The sequence below is a fragment of the Macrotis lagotis genome, chromosome 1, assembly GCF_037893015.1.
Source record: "Macrotis lagotis isolate mMagLag1 chromosome 1, bilby.v1.9.chrom.fasta, whole genome shotgun sequence".
NCBI classification, from domain to species: Eukaryota; Metazoa; Chordata; class Mammalia; order Peramelemorphia; family Peramelidae; genus Macrotis; species Macrotis lagotis.
Genome location: NC_133658.1, coordinates 740,107,616 through 740,125,532, shown reverse-complemented (window position 1 = coordinate 740,125,532; position 17,917 = coordinate 740,107,616). Strand labels below are relative to the sequence as shown.

Below are 17,917 nucleotides of genomic sequence, written 5' to 3'. Positions count from 1 at the left end.
AGACATTATTCTGGAAATGGAAAAGAAGAAGCAAGGTGAACTTAAATTACCTTAAAGAAACACTATTCTAAAGACATTCACATTTATTAAAAACACAACCAAAAAGCCTCATAAAATAATATTCTAGGAAAAATCAAATGTAATAAAGATATTCTACTAAAATGGTTTGATTTTTTTTCAATAAAAAACACCATCTAGAAATTTATACTAGTAATAGTTTTGCTACTGAACCATTAACTCTGCCAATAAGTAGATGTACCATTTATCAAAATTAACTAGATTTTTGTCTTTGATCCTGTTTTTATCATTTATGTTCATCTCATAAAAAATAATTCACATAAGTGAAAGGAAATGGAAAATTGCTCTTTCTATTATTTGAGATTATGTAACAGGAAGCTTTGATAACAAGATATATAGAAATCAACAATAATTTCTGGTTATGGGCTCCCACAAAATATAATTATTTCAGAAAGTATCAAACTAAATATATTTTCCTTCAAGGGTAATTTCACTAGTTGAGATTATAAAAATAAAGACTAGTGAAACAGTCACCCACAATGACTTTTGGATTTGGTATACATCAACTCTTCTTAGTATTTCAAACTCCTTACTTATTCTGTTTATTTATTTTGAAGAATTCATGAATATATGTATAAGCAGCAAGGTAGGGTGTACTCAAATTGTATTCAAATTCTGAAAGACTAGGGAAAGGGCTATAAAATGAAATATTCTAGATGTAAGAATCTGAGTATTCCCCAATATGGGATCCTCTAATTAGATCTGTATCCACCTAGTTGTGCCTTGGGAGCAAGATAAATTTCTTATTTTCCTTTGCCATCTTTTGAACATTGTATGAAATTCCTAAGACAAGGTAAAATGATTGGATATATAGATATAATGATAAAAAGGTTGACTATAGAGAAGAAATAAGCTGTACAAGATATAGATTCAGTTTCCTGGAGAAAGGCTTGGGTATAGCCACATGACTCTTCCAGAGAACCATATGGTCATAGTGATCCAGAGGTTATAGGGAAGCTGCAATTGTGAGAAGTTCCTAAGTTTATATTTGAAATAAAATAATACAGAATAGAGAATAAAAGAAAGAAGCTGGTTCAAGTTGGGAACTTTAAAAGCCTGAACTGATAAATGAGACATTGAGCCATGATGAGGAATATAACTAGACTTTTCCACTTTCTGGTTTGCAGAGTCTTATGAACTGTGCTGTGTTGAGGAGGACTGAAAAACTAATGATTTCAATTTATTTCCAATTACCTGCCCTTTCTAGAAAGTCTGAATACTTTATATATATATATAAAATCAATATCAAAGTGCTTGTCTTCTCAAGGAGAGAGGAGACAGAGAAAAGGAATTTGAAACTCAAGTTTTTTTTAGTTTTTTTTTTTTTTTGCCAAGCAATGGAGTTAAGTGGCTTGCCCAAGGCCACACAGCTAGGTAATTATTAAGTGTCTGAGGCTACATTTGAACTCTGGTACTCCTGACTCCAGGGCTGGTGTTCTATCCACTGAGCCACCTAGCTGTCCCAGAAACTCAAAAGTTTTAAAAAGCAAATGTTAAATCTTTTGATTTACATGTAATTGAGAAAAAATTAAATTAAAAAAAAGGAGAATACTATTAGGGCAGTACTCTTTATTTTTTTTGCAAGGCAATGGGGTTAAGTGGCTTGCCTAAGGCCACACAGCTAGGTAATTATGAAGTGTCTGAGGACGATTTTGAACTCAGGTACTTCTGACTCCAGGGCCTGTGCTGTATCCACTGCAACACTAGCTGCCCCCCAGGGCAGTACTCTAAGGAGGTCTATATAGATTTTTTGAGAGAGGCTCACTAGAGGAGAAAGATGAGGTAGCATGATTGCTTGTGGGTTTGGATACAAACAAGCCTGGTAAATGAAATGTCTGGTAAAATAAAATATTTCTTATATTCAATGTTTTATTAGACTAAATGCCTGACTAGTAGATAGATAACAATATATCTTTTTGTTTGTGTGAAGACAACAGTTGCCAAGTTGTGATGAAAGCACTACTGATAAAATAGTCTTAATTTTCTTAACAAAGTAACAAAATCAATTCAGCTAGGATATGAAAAGAAACTGTTGACTGGAGAAAAGAAAATCTTTGCATCAAATGTCCTCTGAAGTCCCTTGCTACTCTAAATTTATGATCTTTAATAAGTGCCTGATATTCAAGATAAATAAAGAGTATGTCTTCTTCCTGTATACTATTTCACTTGGTGATCTCATCAGTTCACAAGGATTTAATTATTGGTTCTATGCTGATTATTTTTTTTTTTAACAAGGGTTAAGTGGCCTTGCCCAAGGCCACACAGCTAGGTAATTATTAGGTGGCATTTGAACTCAGGAACTCCTGACTCCAAGGCCAGTGCTCTATCTACTGCACCACCTAGCTCTATGCTGATTATTCACAATCTACCTCCTCAACCTCTCTGCTCCAGGCTCACATCTCCAACATTTTTTTTTTCAGATATTTTGAACTGGATGTCCACAAAATATCTTAAACTTAGACATGCCTAAAACATAACTAATTACCTTTCTCTCTAAACCGTACCTTCCTAATACTATGGAGGGCAAATCTTCCTCCTAGTTTCTCAGGCTTATAACCTAGGATTCAGGTTGCACTTCACAGTATTCTCCCCCCCCCCAACACCCCCTAATATCTAAGCAGTTGTCAAGGTCTTTTTATTTCACCTTTGCAATATCTCTTGAATATGACGTCTCTGATACTGCCACCACAGTGAGACAGACCCTCATCTCCTCACACCTGGATTATTACATTAGCTTTTGAGTGGATGTGTCTGCCTCAAGTCTCTTCCTGCTCCTATCCATTTCCCATTCAGTCAGATTTTTCTGGTCAGGTCTGATCTTTCCCTCTTCAATAAATTCCATAGGCTCCCCTCTTGCCTCCAGGATCAAATACTAAATGTTGTGTTTAGAGTCCAAATCTCTTCACTATCCAGTTCTCTCCTACCTTTCCAGTCTTATTACACTTGACTCCCTACAAAGTACTCTTTAATCCAGTGATACTGGCTTTTTTGCTGTTTTATTAACAAGTCATTCCTTCTCTTGACTCTGGGCATTTTCTTCATCTTCCATATCTGGAATACTTTTCAACTCTGCCTAATGACTTTCCTGGTGTTTTTAATTCTCAGCTAAAAATCCATCTTTTACAGAAAGTCTTTCCCAATTCCTCTTAATTCTAGTGCCTTCCTTATGTCATTTATTTTCTATTTATCCTGCATATAGCTTGTTTTTATATATTTATTTGCATGTTCTCCATTAACTGTGAACTCTTTGAGGACAGGAATTATTTTTTGCCTCCTTTTGTATCTTCAGCTCTTAGCAGATGCTTGGCACATTATAGGTACTTAATATTTATTAATTTATTGACTATTAGAAAAAAAATAGGTAAGACTGAAAACTATTTCCCAACAGGTAAACTCAAAGAAGATGAAATTATCAGAAGAATTGAAAATTAAAAGAAAGACTGGTACAGACAATTTAAATTATAGAATCATCATGGAAAGAGAGTATGTTAATTCACAATTGGTGGAACTGTGAAATGTCCTAACCTTCTAGAAAGTAAACTGGAATTATGCTAATAAAATGACCCCAAATGTCTACATCTTTTAACCCAGATTCTGTTAGACATATGCCCCTAAGGAGACAAAATATAGAAAAATGTCATATAAAGCAAAATTTTTATAACAGCACTTTTTTATGGTAATAAAGAAGAAAGTTGAGGTCTATTGATTGCAGAATGGCTTAACAAATTGTGGATCACAAATGTAATGAAATATCTTGTAGTAAGAAATAATAAATATGAAGAAAACAGAATCATGGCAATTTAGACTTGTATGAACTGATACAAATAAGAAGAACCAGGAATATACATAATGACTATAACAGGGCATGTGAAAAAGAACAAAAAATCTTCACAACAAAAACGAGTGCTTTTTTATTGTAAGAATCAAGGTTGATTAAAAGATGAAAACAGAAAATGAACCTCCTTTCCAATTCTTTGAAGAGCTGACTACTATGGATGTGCAACATTGCATAAACTGTCAGATGTTTGATGTCTATGTTAATATGTTAGAATTACTTTTCTCCCTCCCCTTTTTTTCCTTTTTTATATTTTGTTATAAAGGATGACTGGAAAGGGGACAAGGGAAGGATATATATATATATATATATGTATATATATATATATATATGTATATATATATATACATATATATATATATATACATATATATATATGGAAATAACAGTGGCATAAAAACAAAAAGCTATCAAAAATTAAACTTAAAATATATGGATAAAAATGACATCATTGAAAAAATACTAAACCATATATGGCAAATACAGATCATTGGGGCCATCTACTGGAGGCAGACTTCCAAGCTGACATGGAACCTTTAATGACCATTCTGAGTCTGGTCATTCAATCAGCTCTACATTCCATTATTATCTAGTTCAGATCTCATATTTTCCACAAAAATAGTATAAGATATTTTAGCATTTTTTTGTTAAAATTTACAAATATCTTGACAGCATTACATTCATTTGCAGTTTAGTAACATTTAGAAAAGGAAACATGGTTAGTTAGGCCTTCCCTCTAGCATTACCCTTCTTTCAGGTTCCTCTTTCGTCCTCAACATACACACATTTAAACTGTGTTTATATTTGTATTTGTAAGTTGTATCAAGATAGTATAAGGTCTGGCAGACTGCAGCAAACTAGAAAAGCTGAAAGGTACAAGGTTGGAAGATGGACTCTTGTCATTTGAGGCCCACCTAAGGCCTGAAAAGGTTCATCAGCAGAAGTATGAGTAAATATCTTTTGGCCACAGAAACTCATGAAGACTATAAAGTACTGGGCTCTGTATATGTCAATGCTTCCACATTAACAAAATCATGGATCCCTGAAGTACTAAGGTTAAATATATTGATAAGTATGGCAAAAAAGATTTTGTTATTATGAAAAATTATATATTACTTTCCTCTTCAATCTATAAAGCCCTTTTACTATGATACAGAAAGAGAACTTATTTGATAGCATTGATCTTTATCAAACTATCATTTATCAGCTAATACTAGGTCTTTCAGACATTTGGAAACTGTTATTATACTAATTGTTTCTCCTAGTATTCACCTAATTTTCCTTAAAAAATGAGGTATTACATTAAACTTTCCTATTTTTAGGTACTTTGCCATTCCTTTGTGAATTCTTAAAAATGGTCTTCCTTACAAATAGTTCTACACTAATTTGGGCAAGTTTCTTATGTATTTTTTTTGTACTTATGAAACCCTTTAAATTAGCTTCTTAAGCTTGTTAATATTCATTTTAAAAATGCTTAACTTTTGTTTGACTTCAACCTATTTAAAATTATGGGTGTCTATTTTTAAATCACATATATTGCCCAATATATCTCCCCTTGGGGCTCCCCAGAGAATTATCTTTTATAGCAAAAGAGGAAAATAAAGCAACAAAATTATTAAGCTGGTTGCAAGTCTCATGTTTTAGTCTTTCACACAAACAGACCCCTATTTATATAAATAAGGGTTAGGTACCTTTTCATATATATATATATATATATATATTTTAGGTCAAGCTTGGCCATTATCAAATGAGAACACTCAATTTTAATTTTATGGTTTTCTTTCTACTTCCACTGCTATAGTAATTTTTAAATACTATTTTCCTAGTTTTGCTTATTTCAATCAACAAGCATTTATTAAAGTACCAGGATTTATGCTAAGCACTGGAGATAAAAAGAAAGGCAAAAATCTCTGCTCTCAAGTTCACAGTCTAATGAAGACAAAATATAAGTAACTATGTCCAGGTAAAGTTGGAGATAACCAACAGAGGGAAGGCACTAGCATTAACATAGATCAGGAAGGGCTTCTTGTGGAAGGGGGGTTTAGCTGAGACTTGATGAACCTCAGGGAAACCAGGAGACAAAGATGAGAAGTATGGGCAACATTCAGTGGAAATGCAAGGAGTCAGGAGAGGAACACCAAGGAGGCTAGTGCTTTTAGATTAGAGTATGAGAGAGAGAGAGAGAGAGAGAGAGAGAGAGAGAGAGAGAGAGAGAGAGAGAGAGAGAGAGAGAGAGAGAGAGAGAAAGTATTAGAAAGGTAGGAGGAGTCCAAGTAAAAAGGGATTTTGAAATGTCAAACAGAGGTTTTAGTATATTTGTTCTTTGAAGTGATAGGAAAACACAGGAGTTTACTTTAGGAAGATAAATGGTAAATGGTCTGTAGGATAAAGATTTGAGGTAGGAAGATCACCTACTAAGCAGGAGGCTTCCGCATAATTTCAGGCATTATGTGACAAGTGTCTAAACCACAGTGGTGACAGTGTCAAGTAAAGAAAGAGCAGTATATGACAGATGTTACAAAGTGAGAACTGAAAGGACTTGGCAACAGATTAGATATGGGGGTGATGAGAGAATGTAAGAAAACTGGGTGACTGTGGGAGGATGCTGGTACCTTCAACAGTAATAGAAAAGTTACAAAGAGGACAAGGGTGTGTGATGGTATACAGAATGAGTTCAGTTTTGTAAAAGTTTAGCTTAGATGGTCTATGGGACATCCATTTTGAGATGTCCCACAGGCAGCTGGAGATGTGAGTGGAGTCTTCTCTGTATTTTTTGTATTCACTGTTCTTTAAATTTACATACAAATACTATTCCAAAAGTTATCTTTCACTTTGAGTTCTAAATTTTAATAATGATGGTTTTTGATACATTTATTATTCACTCAGTAAACATAATTTTATTTTTTAAAAATAAAAATTCCATTTTTATGGAAAGACAAAATGACAACACTAACATTAAAAGAGTATTTCGGGGGGCGGAGCCAAGATGGTGACAGGAGAGGGCCTTTTCTCAGCTGCTCGGGAGCAAAACTTATAAACTAAGGACTCTAACTACATTTTTGAGAGACAGAACCCACAGAGGGATCCAGTGAAGCAATTCTTCAACCCAAGGTAACTTGGAAAAGAGCACCATGGGATCGGAGGGGTGGCCCACCAGAGTGAAGGAACTTCAGCCTCCCAGAGGGAGCCCCAGGGCACTGGAAGCTGCGGGGGGGGGGGGGGGGGGAGGTTTCCTGACCTATGCCCCGGGGAGCACCAGGCACAACTTGGGGGAACGGGGAACCTTTGCTAGAGTGAGCAAGTGAAGTTCAGCCCTCAGGGCACACAGCACGGCCAGGGAAGCCCATATCCAGGGAACAGAAGCAGCAGAGCAGGTAAGCAGGAGCCCCCAGGGCATGAGCCCATTGAGCCTAGGGAGGGGAGTGAAGAAAGAGAGAGAGACGACCGAACTCTGTCCTCTGCCCCTAGAACAAGACTCTCGGGCTCTGACCACATTCAGATCCTGATTGTAGTCTAGGTCCACCCCATAGAACGGCAGGGTCCCCCCACCTCAGCCCCATGGCAGAGGGGGGCACTTATGGTCATTTACAGACCAGGAGGGAGGACAGAGCCTCACACACTGAGATCCTTGTGGGAGTGTCCCAAAAGCTCAGGAAGCACCCCCAAACCAGGCTCAGGCTGGGGAAAATGAGTAAGCAGAGAAAAAAGATGAACACCATTGAGAAATACATTATCTATGATCCCAAGAAGGATCAAAACACTCAATCTGAAGATGAGGAAGCACAAGCTCCTGCATCTAAAGACTCCAAGAAAAATAGAAATTGGGCTCATGCCATGACAAAGTTCAAAAAAGACTTTGAAAATCAAGTGAGGGAGATAGAGGAAAAACTGGGAAAAGAACTGAGAGAGATGCAGGAAAAACATGAAAATGAAGTCAGCAGCTTAGTCAAGGAGATCCAAAAAAATGCTGAAGTAAATAACATGTTAAAAAACCAGCATAGGTCAAATGGATAAAAAAGTTCAAAAAGTTATTAAGGAGAAGAATGCTTTAAAAAGCAGAATTGGCCAGATGGAAAAGGAGATAAGAAAACTCTCTGAAGAAAACAAATCCTTCAGACAAAGAACAGAACTTGGGGAGATTGCTGATTTTACGAGTAAGCAGGACTCAATACTTCAAAACCAAAAGAATGAAAAATTAGAAGAAAATGTGAAAACATCTCATTGAAAAAACAACTGATATGGAAAACCGATCTAGGAAAAATAATTTAAAAATTATTGGAATACCTGAAAGTCATGACCAGGAAAAGAGCCTTGACATCATTTTCAAAGAATTATTACAGGAAAATTGCCCTGATATCCTAGAAATAGAGGGCAAAATAGAAATGGAGAGAATCCACCTATCTCCCCCAGAAAGAGCCCCCCCCCAAAATAACCCCCAGGAATATTATAGCCAAGTTCCAGAACTCCCAAGTCAAAGAGAAAATATTACAAGCAGCCAGAATGACACAATTCAAATATCGTGGAGCTGCAGTCAGGATCACACAGGACTTAGCAGCAACTACATTAAAAGCTCATAGGGCTTGGAATATAATATACTGGAAGGCAAAGGAGCTTAGAATGCAGCCAAGAATCAACTACCCAACAAAACTGAATGTCCTCTTCCAGGGGAAAAGATGGACTTTCATTGAACCAGGGTAATTTCAAATGTTCCTGTTGGAATGGCCAGAGCTGAAAAGAAGGTTTGATCTTCAAATACAGGACTCAGGTGAAGCATAGAGAGTGGAGGAGAAGGGGAAAATATGCGGGACTTGATGATGAACTGGATGTATTCCTGTATAGAAAAATGACACTGATAATACTCATATGAACCTGTATATGAACCTTCTCAGTTAATAGAGCAGGTAGGAGATTTTATAGATGAAGCATAGGAGAAAGCTGAATTTGAAGATATATTGTGGTGTAAAAATGGAGTCAATAGATAAAAGGGAAATGTAATGGGAGAAAGAAAAAGGAGAGGAGGAATAGGCTAAGATATTTCATATAATAAAATTGTTCTTTCTTACAATGAGTTATTGCAATGATATGGAAGGGGGAAGGTGAGGGGGAATGAGGGAGAATGAGGGAATCTTTGCCCTCATCAGAGGTGGCTAGGAGAGGTATATATATATATATATATATATATATATATATATATATATATCTATATATCTATATATCTATATCTATATATCTATATCTATATATATTCAATGGGGTATAGACATCTGGAGTAAGGAGAGGAAAGAGGACAGAGGGAAAGCGGGAGATGTGAGTGATGGAGGAGAGGATGGACTATGGGGGGAGAGTGGTGAGATATAACACATTTTCTTTTTTACTTCTTGCAAGGGGCTGGGATTGGATGGCCTGTCCGGGACCATAGAGTTGGCTGGATACTGGGTAAGGGATGGTATGTGGGTGTGGGGCCTCTTGGCCCCAGAGCTGGGGATCTGTCTGCTGCACCATTCAACTACCCTACAGCAGAGACAAGAGTGAAAGGAGAGAGAAAATACAGTACATGGTAGTGGAGAAATACAAAAGGAAGGAGTTGTGATCAGCAATGGCAACGGTAGAAAAATATGGAAGTAACTTTTGTGATGGACTTTTCCTAAAGAATGTGATCCAAGCAGAGCCAAGATGGTGACAAGAGTGGATTGTGTCTTAGATGCTCTCTCATAAATCTTCGTGGCATAAGGACTTTTACCTCTTGCAAGGGGCTGGGATTGGATGGCCTGTCTGGGACCATAGGGTCAATTGAATGCTGGGCCTAAGGGGTGGTAGGGGGGCTTGGGGCCTCTTGGCCCCAGGACCAGGGATCTGTCTGCTGTGCCACTCAGCTACCCTATGGCAGAGTCAGAGTGAAAGGAGAGAGAAAATATAGTACATGGCAGTGGAGAAATACGAAAGGACGGAGTTGCGATCAGCAAAGGCAATGGTGGAAAAATATGGAAATAATTTTTGCAATGGACTTATCATAAAGAATGTGATCTACCTGAGACAGAGTTGTTGGTGTTGGAACAAAGATTGAAGCACATTTTTTATTATTATTATTTTGGGGGGGGATGCAGTGCAAATGGGGCTGGGTGGCCTGCCTGGGGCCACATAGCAGGATGATCATTGGGTGTCTGAGGCTGGATTTGGACCCAGGTGCTCCTGGCTCAAGGGCCAATGCTCTGTCTGCCACTCAGCCACCCCTACTATTATTACTATTTTATTTTATTTTGGGTCTTTTTTTCTTTTTTTTCTTTTTTTGTTTTTGCAGGACAGTGGGGTTGGGGTGGCTTGCATGTCACATGGCTGGGTGATTGTTGGGTGTATGGGGCCAGATATGGGCTTGGGTGCTCCTGGCTCCAGGGCTGGTTCTCCGTCCATTGTGCCACCTGGCCAAACCTACAATTATTACTATTATTTTTTTATTTTAATTTTTTTCTCTCCCCTTTACTGCTCCAGAGAGTCTATATTTTTTTGGGGGGTATTTTGTTTACTTTTAAACAAGAATATTTTATTAATGTATAAAAAACATTATTTGTAAAAAAAAAATGTGCATACCCTTTGATCCAGCATACCACTCCTTGGTCTATACCCTGAAGAGATGATGAAAAAGGGTAAAAACATCACTTATACAAAAATATTCATAGCAGCCCTATTTGTGGTGGCAAAGAATTGGAAATCAAGTAAACGTCCTTCAGTTGGGGAATGGCTTAGCAAACTGTGGTATATGTATGTCATGGAACACTATTGTTCTATTAGAAACCAGGAGGGATGGGAATTCAGGGAAGCCTGGAGGGATTTGCATGAACTGATGCTGAATGAAATGAGCAGAACCAGAAAAACACAATACACCCAAACAGCAACATGGAGGCAATGATCAACCTCGACAGACTCACTCATTCCATCAGTGCAACAATCAGGGACAATTTGGGGCTCTCTGCAATGGAGAATACCATCTGTACCCAGAGAAAGAACTGCACAGTTTGAACAAAGAACAAGGACTATTACCTTAAATTTAGGAAAAAAACCCACACTGATATCTTACTGTCTGATCTTGCTATATGTCTTATACTTTATGTTTCTTCCTTAAGGATATCATTCCTCTGTCATCACACTCAATTTGCATCAATGTTTACCATGGAAACAATGTAAAGACTGACAAACTGCCTTCTGTGGGGGTGGGGGGAGGGAAGTAAGATTAGGGGAAAAATTGTAAAAACTCAAAATAAATAACATCTTTAATAAAAAAAAAAGAATGTGATCTACTTGCAACAGAGCTGGTGTTGGAATACAGACTGAAGCACATTTTTTATTATTATTATTTTCTGGGGGGTGGTGGTGTTGCAGGGCAAATGTGACTGGGTGGCCTGCCTGGGGCCACACAGCTGGGTGATGGTTGGGTGTCTGAGGCCGGATTTGGACCTGGGTGCTCTTGGCTCAAGGGTCAGTGATCTGTCTGCCACCCCAGCTGCCCCTACTATTATCATTACTATTTTATGCCTTTTTTTTTTTTGGTTTTTGAAGGGCAATGGGTTTGGGGGTGGCTTGCATGGGGTCACACAGCTGGGTGATTCTTGGGTGTCTGGGGCTGGATTTGGGCTTGGGTGCTCCTGGCTCCAGGGCTGGTGCTCTGTCCACTGTGCCACCTGGCCATACCTCCTCCTCCTATTATCATTATTATTAATTTTAATTTTTTCTCTCCCCTTTATCGCTTATGCGGGTCTATATTTTCTTGGGGGAGGGGGCATTATGTTTACTCTTAAAAAAGAATATTTTAGTAATGTATAAAAAGACATTATTTGTACAAAATAAGAATAAATAAAAAAATTTCACAATTCATTTTTAGTTTCTATGTAGAAATCTGAGGTAACCTAAAATAACCTAAATCAACTAACCTAAAATAACCTAAGTCAACTTACCTTAAAGAATTCCTTTTTCTCAACAGTCTCATCTCCATCTGTATCCAACATCTTAAAAGCAACATGAAACCCAGTCTGGGGTTCTGTAATAATATGAGAAAAAAAATTATTTTTATAACTCTTAATGTGATAAGAATTACTTTCAGTCACAGTTCTTTAGATTACTTGAACCATAATAATTAGGGATAAACAATGTGAACCTATGATTTCAATAGCATAACAAAGTCTCAAATGAGGAAACTCACTCTACTAAAGGATGTTTATCTACAATTTACAATCTCAGAGGATTATTTAGAGCAGGAGTATCAATGTAAAATTCCAAAGGAAGCCCAAACTAGATTAAAATGTATTTGGGAAATACTTAACAAAAAATATAAAAATATGATAATCTGTAGTTTTCTATATTAATTTCAGCACAAAGGGATTAATTTTTATTTGATATTGACACCAGATCTAGAACATTTTGAAATTAAAAGACTCACTTAGGTAGTATGTGTCAGTAGTAGGGATTTAACCTAGATCTTCCTGACTGAGGCTATCTATTGATTTTGCCATTCTTTGTCTCAAGGATTCTTATTTCTACTTTATGTAAACATTTTTTGAAAGCCGATCTTTTGGTGGCTTGTATCAGGACTGACTCTCCCTTTTCCTGTTCTTCTCTCCCTTCCTCTTCAAATATATTTCAGAAATCCAGTGGATTTCTATTTTTCCATTTTTAAGTTTCAAATGCTACTTCAAATTCTGTGAGAATGACTAAGATTTCCTCCACCAAAATTTTTAGACCAAATTTTTTTTGGTGGCACTGTCAGATAAATGTGATAGAAGGTTAATTAAATTTTGATAAGGGATAAGATGGAAAGGTCTGGAGTCCAGGAGAGGGACCAGGTATGGGAAACACTCAGTCAGAGGTTAATGACTTGTCCAAAGTCATAGAGTGGTGAAACATAGAAAAGAACTCTAGTTTCTTGGCTTCACCTCTATTAAATTTTCTTTTGAAAGATGTTAATACATTCTACTCTCTGCCTACAAAAAAAGATTTTTACTAATTGATGTTTCATTTAACACACACAAAAAATTCAAGATTATTTATTTCTTTTGCTCTGCTTAAGGCTTTTAAACAAGACTTTATTATTTCTGGCTCTATGACTAATTACATTCTTTTTCTTAGATAAGGGCTTTTTAATACAAAACACTCATAACTGGCATAGTTGAATTCTAAATTCTGTACCTTTACATCTAAATCTAATCCTGTGTCAACCATACTGTACAGCATTTAATGGGTTATTTAAATTCAAATTCTGATATGTGTGCTTCACTAAATAGTTTTTAACTTTTATATGTACTTTTGCCCAGATTACATTAACCTGACCTAGAATCCATTTGAATTTGATAATAGAATCTTAAATTTCTGTTCAAATATTTAGTTTTTTTTTTTTTAGGTTTTTTGCAAGGCAAATGGGGTTAAGTGGCTTGCCTAAGGCCACACAGCTGGGTAATTATTAAGTGTCTGAGACTGGATTTGAACCCAGGTACTCCTGACTCCAAGGCCGGTGTTTTATCCACTACACGACCTAGCCGCCACCAAATACTTAGTTTTGAGGAAAGTAAAAGCATGTATTTCATGTTTTCTACATGGTAGGCACTGTATGAAATATGGAGGCTATAAGGAAAGCAAACACCATAGTCCCTACTTTCAAAGAGCACATTCTAATTAAGGAGAATACATTCAAAGAACTATCTATGCACCTACAGTCAATAAACAAGTTAAGGTAATTTCAAAAGGAAGGCATTACTAGTACCTAAAACAATGCCCGATACAGTATATTCTCAAAAATATTTATAATCTTTATTATAGTATACATTTAACAGCATATTTTGGAGAACAAAGGAAATTATATTATTCTTATAGGGACATAGGAAGTTTTAGTGTACTTACTAGTGATAACCGTCAGCAAAAATAAATATTCAGTATATGAAATCAGTCCTGGAAGAAAAAGCAACAGAAAATATTGAGAACTTGATGTTCACATAATTAAAAGAAAGGAAAACTAATTACAAAATCTCAGTGATTTTCTTTTTGACAACTTTATTATTTTATTTTTCCCCAGGTAAATAAATGTAAAAACAATTTTTAATATTCATTTCTAAAATGACAGAATTCTTTCTTCTCCCCTCCCCCACTGAAAAGGCAAACAACTTGATATAGTTTATAAATGTGCAGTCATGTAAAATATTTCCATTTATAGGTATCTTGTGAAAGAAAATAGAGACCCCCAAAACCTCAAGAAATATAAAGTAAAAAAATGCTTTAATTTGTATTCAGTTTTTTAAATGATGTTTTCATCTTATTTTTTCAACTGATATTTTTCCAATTACATGTTATGAAGTTTTTCAACATTCATCCACATGCACATGCATATTTATAAGTTATATAATTTCCTTTCACTCTTCCTTCCCATCCCTCTCCCTTTAATGGCAAATAGTATATAGTGAATATTGTACACATACATTTGTGTTTAACATTTACAGATTAGTCATTTTCTGCATGAGAAATTAGGACTAAGGGGAAAAGAAAGAAAACCATAAGAAAGGAAGGAAAAACATAAGAGAAATTTTAAAAAAAGTTAACAGTGTTCATTAAGATTCTGTAGGTTTTTTTTTCTTGTATTTGGTTGTTCTGTTTTTCTTCATTTGGATGTGGATAGCATTGTCCATAATAGGTCTCCTAGAGTTGTTCTAGATCTCTAAACTGCTGACAAGAGCTGCATCCATCAAAGTTATCAACTCACACTGTTGATGTTATAATGTATACAATGATCTTTTGTCCTGCTCCCCTGGCTCAGCATCAGTTTTGTAATTCTTTCCATGCTTCTCTAGAGCCTGACCATTCATGGTTTCTTATAGAGCAATAATATTCCATAACATTCATATACTATAACTTGTTCAGCTATTCCCCAAATGAAAGGCATCCTCTCAATTTCTAATTCTTTGCTACTACAAAAAGAGCTGTTATTAATATTTTGGAAAATGTGAGACTTTTCCCATTTTTTATGATTTCTTCTGGATAAAGGCCTGGTATTGGTATTGCTTGGTCAAAGGGTATGATTAGTTTTATTGTTCTTTTCCATATTGTTCCATATTCCAATCCATAATGGTGGCAATCCATAATGTTGGGATTAGTTCACAACTCCTTATCAATATTGCTACTTTATACACAGTACATTTCACTTTGCATTACCTCATTAAGTCTTTCTAAAATTTTTCTGAAAGTATGGGTGCTCATCATTTCTTTTAGCAGAATCATACTCCATCATAATCACATGCTACAATTTGTTCATCCATTTCCCATTTTTATGGGCATCCCCTCAATTATCAAATTTTCTTTCCCATTAGAAAAGACCTGTTATAATATTTTTTTCCATATAGTTCTTTTGCCTTTTTAAAAAAAATCTCTTTTGGGATATCTATCTATCTATCTATCTATCTATCTATCTATCTATCTATCTAGTAATGGTATTGCTAGGTGAAAGAGGTATGTGTGGTTTTATAGCCTTTGGGGCATAGTTCCCAATTTCTCTAAAAATGGCTGAATTATAACTCCCCCAATAGTATATTAATGTCTCATTTTTCCCATAACCTTTCCAATATTTATCATTCTTGTTTTCTGTCCTATTAGCCAATCTAAAAGGTATCTCAGAACAGTTTTAATTTGCATTTCTTCAAACAATAGTGAATTTTAACAGTTTTTCAATAGGGCTATAGATAGCTTTGATTACTTCATCTGAATAGTGTTCATATCTTTTGATTATTTATCAACTAGGGAATGATTTCTGTTCTTATAATTCAGTTCTTTATATGTTTGAAAAATGAGGCCTTTGAGCAGCTAGGTGGCACAGTGGATAGAGTACCAGCCCTGGAGTCAGGACAACCTGAATTCAAATCCGACCTCAGACACGTAATAATTACCTAGCTGTGTGACCTTAGGCAAGTCACTTAACCCCATGGCCTTGCCAAAAAAAAAAGAGAGAGAGAAATGAGGCCTTAATCTGAGAAACTTACTTCAATTTTTTTCACAGTAACTTTTTGTATTTCCCTCCATAACTATCTCTCCCCGTTTATTCTAGTCCCTCTCTCTTCTTTCACCATGTTCCTCCTTATAAATGTTTTGCTCCTGCCTGCCTCCTCCCCAATCTGTCTTTTCCTCTATCACTCCTTCCTTTTTATCTTTCCCCCCTCCTACTTTCTATTAGGATAAAATACATTTCTATACCCAATTGAATATGTATGTTATTTTCTCTTTGAGTCAATTCTGATGAGAGTAAGGTTCACTCACTCCCTCTCACCTCTCTCCCTTCTTTCCCTCCATCATAAAAGCTTTCTCTTTTATGTCAGAAAATTCACCCTATTCTACTTTTCCCTTTATCCCTGTACATTTTTTGTTTTGGCAAGGCACAGGGGTTAAGTGGCTTGCCCAAGGCTACACAGCTAGGCAATTATTAAATGTCTGAGGCTGGATTCGAAGTCAGGTACTCCTGACTCCATAGAGAATTACTTTAGTCCCATGCAAGATCAAAACACATACTCAGATGATGACAAAATTGAAGCTTTCATATCCAAAACCTCCAAGAAAAATAGAAAATGGTCTCAGACTATGGATGAGCTCAAAAAAAGACTTTGAAAAGCAATTAAGGAAAATGGAGGAGAAATTGGCAGGAAAAATGAGAGCAATGCAGAAAAATCACGAAAACCAAATCAAAAGCTTGGTGAAAGAAATACAAAAAAATACTGAAGAAAATAATGTTAAAAACCAGTTTAGGCCTAATGAAAAATAGCAAAACAAAAGGCAAATGAGGAGAAGGATGCCTTAAAAAGCAGAATTGGCCAGCTGGAAAAGGAGATAAAAAAGCTCTCTGAGGAAAATAACTCCTTCAAATGCAGAATGGAACTAAAGGAAGCTGATGACTTTGCAAGAAATCAGGAAGAAATAAAACTCTTCTAAAAAAGCCAAAAATTAGAAGAAAATGTGAAATATCTCACTGGAAAAACAACCGACCTTGGAAACAGATCAAGAAGAAATAATTTAAAAATTATTGAGCTATCTGAAAGCCATGACCAGGAGAACAGCCTAGACTTCATTTTTCAAGAAATAATACAGCAAAATTGCCCTGAGATCATAGAAGCAGAGGGTAAAATAGAAATTGAGAGAATTTACTGGTCATCCCCTGAAAGAGATCCCAAAAGAAAAACTTCCAGGAATATTATAGCCAAATTTCAAAACTCCCACATCAAAGACAAAATTCTAAAAGTTGCCAGAAACAGACAATTCAACTACTGAGGCTCCATAGTCAGGATTACACAGGATCTGGCAATATCTACATTAAGGGCTTGCAGGGAATGGAATATGATATTCCAGAAGGCAAAAGATCTTGGTTCACAACCGAGAATCAACTATCCAGCAAAACTGAACAGCTTTTTTCAGGGGAAAAGATGAATTTTCAATGAAACAGGGGACTTTCAAACTTTCCCATTGAAATAACCAGAGCTGAACAGAAAGTTTGATCTCCAAGTACAGGACTCTGGTGAGCCATAGAGGGGGTGAATGAGAAGGACTAACTGTGAGGAACTTAAATGATATTGAACTGTTTGAGAAGAAGATATTGATAATTCATATTGAACTTTGAGAAGAAGATATTGATAACTCATATGAACTTTCTCATTTATAAGAGCCATTAGAAAGAGCATATATAGACAGGACATAGGAAGGAGTGGAATATAATGGTATGATGTGGTAAAGGGATCAAGTCAATGGGTGATGGGGGAAGTACTGGGAGGAAGGAAAAGAGATGAAGAAGAAGCTAAGGAATTTCACATAAGAGTCAAGAAAAAGCTTTTGCAATGGAGTGGAAAGGGGGAATGATATGCCTTCATTCTTATCAGAAATGGCTCAGAAAGGAAATAACATACATACCTAATGGGGTGAGGAAATCTATCTTACCCTAGAGAAAAATGAGAAGAACGGGACAGGATGAGGGGGAATGGGGGGAGGGAAGGGGGGGAA

The 17,917-nt window shown here is 36.1% G+C and overlaps 1 protein-coding gene across 1 annotated transcript in view; it reads right to left on the bottom strand.

The window, feature by feature from the left end:
* Positions 1–17,917, bottom strand: part of MICU2 (mitochondrial calcium uptake 2) — a 170,881-nt gene that overhangs the window by 28,223 nt on the left and 124,741 nt on the right. The window contains exons 5-6 of the mRNA XM_074216219.1: positions 13,796–13,843; positions 11,860–11,942 (exon numbers count right to left, since the gene is read on the bottom strand). Coding sequence (XP_074072320.1) covers positions 11,860–11,942; positions 13,796–13,843 — 131 coding nt within the window. The remainder of the gene's footprint in view (positions 1–11,859; positions 11,943–13,795; positions 13,844–17,917) is intronic.